General features: G+C 40.4%; 1 protein-coding gene across 1 annotated transcript in view; it reads right to left on the bottom strand.

Annotated features, from left to right (window-relative positions):
* ebf1a (EBF transcription factor 1a) overlaps positions 1-2,222 on the bottom strand; it is a 77,205-nt gene extending 74,983 nt beyond the window's left edge. The window contains exons 1-3 of the mRNA XM_037675085.1: positions 2,026-2,222; positions 1,093-1,249; positions 176-239 (exon numbers count right to left, since the gene is read on the bottom strand). Coding sequence (XP_037531013.1) covers positions 176-239; positions 1,093-1,249; positions 2,026-2,159 — 355 coding nt within the window. The 5' untranslated portion in view covers positions 2,160-2,222. The remainder of the gene's footprint in view (positions 1-175; positions 240-1,092; positions 1,250-2,025) is intronic.
* Between the last annotated feature and the right edge of the window lie 4,705 nt (positions 2,223-6,927).

Below are 6,927 nucleotides of genomic sequence, written 5' to 3' on the forward strand. Positions count from 1 at the left end.
ATATATAAAACAATGAAGGTTAAATAAAACATTCAGCATTTGTTAAAACTCTACAAATTATTTATTATAAGGGGGAACAGCGTTTTTTTCACTTTGTTTTTTTTTTCAGTCTCTATTTTCTTATGATCCCATTAAATAAATTATTTGTATATTTATTTAAAACCCCCAAACTGACCATTACTGTAGAGGAGCTGCAGTCTGTAATGGATCCCATTGTTGGTCTTTTCTCCTGTAGTTTCCTGTGAAAATGAAAAGCAAGTGTCCATGAGAGCAAACAAACACAGCAACTCCTCCTGGGACCTTTTATTTTATTTTATTTGAAATAAATAGATTAAAAAAAAAGTCTCAACGTGAGATTTAATTTCAATTATTTATCTTTATTTCTAGTCTAAAGAGCCAAAGAACAGACAACTTTAAAAAAAAAGGTCTAACTTTGCTTAAAGAATAATGCATTATCAATTAAAACTCAATTATTTGAGCTCTTTTATTGCTCTAAAACTTTTCAAAACAAATTACATTGATGCTGCTCTGTATTAGTTAAAATGTTAATTCATAAAACTAAAAAAAAAAAGCTTTCATTAAAATGTCGCAGAATTTCTAATGAACTGCGCAGCAACAGAATTCGTTCTGTCATTTAAATAGTTTTATTCTCACCTTATATATAAAATCAACAAACCTTAATAAACAAATCACATATAAATTTAAACATCACGTGACACTGTAAACAGATTAATTATCCAGTTGAGAAAAGACTAAATCAAATGTTTATTTTAAAAAGTAAAACGTTTCCTGACAGTTACAATAAATTAAAGCCGAAATGCAGAGCGGGAAGTGAGAATAAAAGTGATAAATACTCATAAAAAACTCTATTAGTAAATAAATATTTACCATTATAACGATAATCCAAATACCCACAAGAATAATTGGAGTTTCAGCCAAATCCCGTCAGAGCTAATTGATCCCTGACTGAATACTTTATAATTAATCCTTCATCATTTCTGTTTGCGCCATGCGCTCACATGTGGAAGGTGTGAGTTAGAAAATGCGCTTTTTTCTCTCAATATAAAAATAAACAAATAAATCCAAACTCACCTTTTCTTTCTCCACAAAGTCAACAAAGGTGGTCCTCTCTATCTCCACGGGCTGGCCCTGCCGGTCGTACAGCGCCAGCACGAAGTGGAAGAAGTTGGACTTGCGCAGGTTGGAGGGCGGCTGTTTCTCGAAGTGCGCCCGCGCGAGCCCCACTCCGCTGCGGACAACAAGCAGACAGAAGCAGCTGCAGCCTCAACCACGGCAGTGAACAGAAAATCAATCCACCCACGAAGAAAAATAATAAGAATAAAGTGCAGAGAATTCCATAAATGTTGGATTAAAGCGTTTCCGCCGGGCTCCAAATGGAACAGAGATTGTGCGTAAAGGAGTGAAAGCATGCGCACTCATCCTGTTGAAAATGAATTAAAACTGAAGCAAATGTGCGTGTTCAATTAGGAGTGACGTTTAAAAAAAAAAAACAGTTTTTATCATTTGGACATGTTTGGTGTGATAATCGGGTTTGATTCTTGTTCTTTTTTAATATTAAAAACTTTTACAACTTTATGAAAACTATATATTTTTTTTAAACCAGGGTTTTCTGGCAAATACAATTCAAAGCATTTGTTTTTTTAAAGAGCTTTCTCAGCTTCATAAGAACCAAAACTAAAAGATAAAAAAAAAAAAAAAAAAAAAAAAAAACTAGAAATAAAAACCAAAGTGTAAAACTTCCAGGTGAGTTTCTTATTTTTACAGCATCGTGTTCAAATCTCCGCTTCTGGAAATAAATAAAAAAAATCAGTAAAACTCTGAAGAGGGTTTGATCTAAAGCCGCACGGGAGCAGAGGTCACCCCCCCATCCCTTCCTCTTCACCACCCCCCCTTTAGCTCTGTCCTCTCTGGGGACGCGTGCTGTCCCAGGTGGATCCACCGCTCCGGTCCCCCCCTCACCACCACAGCGGTGCGGGCGCAGCGCCGAGGCCGCCTCGGGCTCACCTCTGGGCGGCTGTGTTGGCGTCCAGCACCCCGGCGCCCTGCATCCATGTCCGAACCGCGTTCATCCCGGCCACCATGGGCTCCTCTTTCATACTACTCCCGCTCCTCTGGATGCTCTCGTGGATGCCAAACATCAAAACGCACCTTCAGCTCTGCAGTCTCTCTCTCTCTCTCACGCACACTCAATCCTCCTCTCCTTCGTTTCCCCCCCTCTTCTTCCTCCCCTCCTCTCCTCCCTTCTTTGATAGCGCTGTCACAGGAGCAAAGCGGCGTGGTCTTATTCACTCAGGGCTCAGACGCGCGCGTTTTCACCTCAAAGTAAACAAAAGACGCGACACGTGGAAGCAGGGGGTGGGGGGTGGGGAGTGGAGGGGAAGAAACAGGGGAGTCGGGGGGTGGTGGTGGGAGCTGTCAGCATCCAGAGGTTAGCTGCTCCTCATGTCAGCGACTCCAGGAAGGAAGAAGAGGAGCTGAGATGTGAGGACGAGGCGCTGCGCGCGGATCAAGGTGGAACACCAGAACTGTCTCTGCAGCAAGAAGGAAAACAAGCAGGGATCCAAGTCTTCCTCCTGATGAAGATTTAAAATGTTGGGGCGGGTTGACTGGAGGGGGGGTGGGGGGAGTGAAGTCCCGCGCTGCGCTCCTCTTCAGCTCCCCGCTCCGCTGATCTGCGCTCCTCCTGAGGAGTCACTCCGAACCATCTCTGGGACGCGGAACAGGAGAAAAACTACAAGTAGGTGAGAGGGGGCGTGGCCTTGGGAGCGGGGCGAACAGGAACGCCCCCCTTCTTCCCCCATACCACCCCCCACCTTCAAACACAACTAATGACACGGACAATCAGCGAACCCCGGACCAGCACGGTCTGCTGAGATGTCCCCGCCTCGTGGGTGCCACTCGAACGTGAAGCCGCGCGCGCGCGCACGTGCGTGAACCTGCAATGGATGCAGCTCTCTTAAAAAAAAAAAATAATAATAATAATAATAAGTCCTCACACGACAACCAGGATGAACTCATCGTTTTGAGAAGCTGCAAACCAGAGCTGGAACGGGAATGATTCGAACCTCTGCATTAAATAAATAAACAAATAAATAAATAAACAAATAAATAAACCTTTCCTTTTGTTGAGTCTTGCTGTAATGCAAGTTAAACATAAAACAAACAAACAAGATGTTAAATGTGCGTTTAATGATGGAAACCGACACTGAACAGTCGGCACTTTGCATGTGCGCGCGCACTCACTTATAAGAGAATATTTGACGGAAGCGTCAAAGTTTTATTTTCTGCATCTCGGAGAGATCACGAGGGCAAGAAAGTTTCAAGAAGCCTCTCCAGTCGCTGCGCGCGCACTCCTCCGGATTTTGCAACAAGTCTGATGAGCAGCTTGAGTCAAATGAACGGGAGCAGAGCTGAGTCCAACATAAACACGAGGATTCAAACACGCAACTGCGCCGCGCGCGTCCCCGTGTCCAACACAGCAAAGACACAAAGATGGGCTCAAAAAGAACCAAAGCAAACAAGAAAAATGTGCCGCAGCAACAAACTGCAGCGCTCACTGGAAAACAAGCTGAGTTTTGTGCAGATGTTCTGCCAACATCTGGCTGTTCACTCACTTTCAAATGGATGTTTGGTTTATTATAACGAAATGAAAATAAATGTGCGCGTTATAATCCGCTTAAATAAGTAGTGCTGTTACAAATTAGGGCGCAAAATCTGAGAATATAAGTCACTATTGCACCTTTTTAAAAAAAATCCCTAAATCACTTTTACTTTCACTTTTGACACCAACATCGCGTTTCTTAAATGGCACGTGCGTGTGTGGAGCCCAAAGAGAGTCTTTACTCTGATAAGAGCCATAAACGGTCAAGGTTGTGGGCACCAAGAGCAGCAATCATCCCATCATTGTCTGGAGCTGTTTATTTATGCCTCCTGCTGTTGGAGGACACAACCCCCCCCCCTCCCCCCCCCACACACACACATACACACAAGTCCGGAGCGATCCTTCAGCACTTTTGTTTGATTGTGCCCATCAGTCTGCTTGGGTCCGACATGCAGGCCAACAGCGCGAGCACTGCAGGCCTCTGGGGGTGGCTTATATTAACTCTCCCCCCCCCCCCCCCCCCCACACACACACACACACTGTTAACCTAAATATCATGGTCTCAGTATCCCATGCGGAGATGTTCCAGCCATGTTAATGCTGTGATTTACCAACTCCAACTCTCTGATCATTACACGCAGCTGGAATCCACGCGCATGGTTTAATCCATGCAGAGGTGTGTGCATGAGAGTCGTGTTCAAGTGCACACATATTGTATGGTTATTAAAAAACAACAACAACAACAAAAAAAAACAATTCCTGAATATTTTAAGGAAACTCGTGAAAAAGGAGAAGAAGTGCCTCCTCCTGCACAGCCAGATGTTGCTGTAAATCAAAAAGGTTGGGTGGGTTTGATGATAATAATGGCCCCGATCGACTTGAAGCCTCATAAAAAAATAACAACTTATGAGAACAGACCTTATGTCCGACAAGCTGCTGCTGAGAAACACGCGTTTAAAATTTAAATCCAGAGTTAAACTTGCTTGGTGTCAGCAGGAAACATTATGTGCTGTGTGTCGGGATTTAGTTCTTTATTTTGCTGCTAATTGGAGAGAGAAAAACTTTGTTTATGACTTTAGATTTAATGCTAAAAATATGAATTATAGAACAGAAATATTGGGATGAAATTATAACTCCTTTAAGGTCCGACCCGTTCTTACGTCACACCAGCAGCTCATATAAGAAGTGAAATGCTGCCACCTAGCGGCTCAAACTGGACATTACTTTACTGAAAGATTAAAAGCCAGTTGAACACAGGGATGGAGCACATACTGTTTGGAGGGTGGATGTGACTAAATTAAATACATAAATACATCATGAAATAATCAAATGTAAATGTCATTAAATAATTAAATGTATAATTTAATTATTAAATACATCAATAAGCATTAAATATACAATTAAATTAAATGAAATATCAGCTTCAAGCATTATTATTTTTTAAAAATACGTTTAAGTATTTCACTGTGTATTTATTTCATGGCTCTCATGCAACAGTTTAATCATGAAATTATGCTAACTGTCAACCTCGCTCCACCCTCCATAATATTTTCTTTAATTCCCCTCCTGTACATCAGTGTCTACGTTATGGTGAAAGTCCTGGTAATTGTAATGCTCTGCAGTACCCTCATCATCTTTGAGTGATGAGAAACACTTCTGTGAAATGAGACATAGAAGCAAAAAGTGTTAAAAAAATAGTCACTGAGCATCAATGTCATCTTTTTTTCAGCTGGTTTAGATTTTACAACAAACCAGATAAGGTAAGCTATAGCTCAAAGATTAAATAAGATAAATGCTGATATTTTTATTAGTTGTTCTTGTTTATGCAAAAGCTAGCATTAGCATTGCAGCAACGCTATAGCTGCTAGAGGGAGTAAGACAGTCTGCACTTCTAAGATAAGCAATAACTCGTAGGTTTGTTTACAGTTTCATATTGTTTTTGTTTTGATTTGACATTTTGCAACCGTGTATGCAGACGATTATTGTAGAGCAAGTTATTTAGCTTGAATGTTGGTGTTGTTGACAATACTGCTTTAATGTTGTCTAGTTGCAGCTCTTTGCATTTCTGTCTACGTGATAGTTCTGCCAGTGTTCATGTAAACTAAGCTTAATTAATACTGTTTTCAAGTTTTGCAAATAAATAAAGAAGTTTGATTTTGCAGAAGGCAGCACGGTGGCACAACTGGTAGAGCTGCTGCTTCTCAGCGAGCAGGTCCTTGGTTCAAATCCCTGTCTCAGGGCCTTTATGGGTGGAGTTTGCATGTTCTTTCCGTGCATGCGTGGGTTTCTCCGGGTACTCCGGTTTCCTTCAACATACCAAAAACATGCATGTTAGGCTGATTGGTAACTCTAAATTGTCTCTATGTGTGAATGAGAGAGTGAACGGTTGTTTGTCTCGTTTGTCTCTATGTGTCCCTGTGATGGACTGGAGACCTGTCCAGGGTGTACCCGCCCCTCGCACAGTGATTGCTGGACATGGGCACAGGCGACCCCCGTGACCCAAAATGGAAGAAGCGGGTAAAGATAATGGATGGATGGATTTTGCATAAATTTAAATGTATATTTCCTGTTGTGAAGCAAAGGCACAAAATAACGTTGCAGACTTTTAGAATAAGCCTGTCTATACAAACAAACAACACCAAAAAATCTTATTTCTTACTTGTCTTTTAGGACTAACTGGAGCCAAAAATATTTTCACAGGTCAGTTAAAAGTACTTTTAGGCAGACCCAGAAAACATATTAGTATTTTCTTCCACATTTTTGGGTCAAAGACTTTTTTGCAAAATGTTTTTTTCATAAATGTTTTAACAAAAAGAACAGCAAATAAAATAAATAAATAAAACAAAAATCTGCAAATAGGACATTAGTTCAAGAGATGAAAAAACTTCAGTCCCAATATAATCAATCAATCAATCAATCAATCAATCAATCAATCCACAATTTAATTAATTAATCAATTAATTACTAATATAAATAAATGAGTAACAAGTAAGTTTATGGCAAGTGATAATGTTACCCTGTGAAACTTCTCTCTTTAATGTTTGACATTTGTAAAATGTATTTCACTATGACAACACTTTTGTTTTCATCCATTTATTAACACATTTCAACAGTTAATGCAATTTTAATGTCGTTAAAGTGATGCATCCACTCACCCGTTTGGTATGAAACATATTGTTATATCACTGTTCATTTTGTTGTTGTTGTTCTTATATTTATATTTACAAGGTATGACATATTGCTCAGAATTTCCTCTCCTCATCCAAAGACTCTACTTCCTAAGAAGACTAAAAAAGTTTGGTACA

This window comes from Nematolebias whitei, chromosome 4, assembly GCF_014905685.2.
Source record: "Nematolebias whitei isolate Nwh7 chromosome 4, NemWhi1, whole genome shotgun sequence".
In the NCBI taxonomy this organism is placed as follows: Eukaryota; Metazoa; Chordata; class Actinopteri; order Cyprinodontiformes; family Rivulidae; genus Nematolebias; species Nematolebias whitei.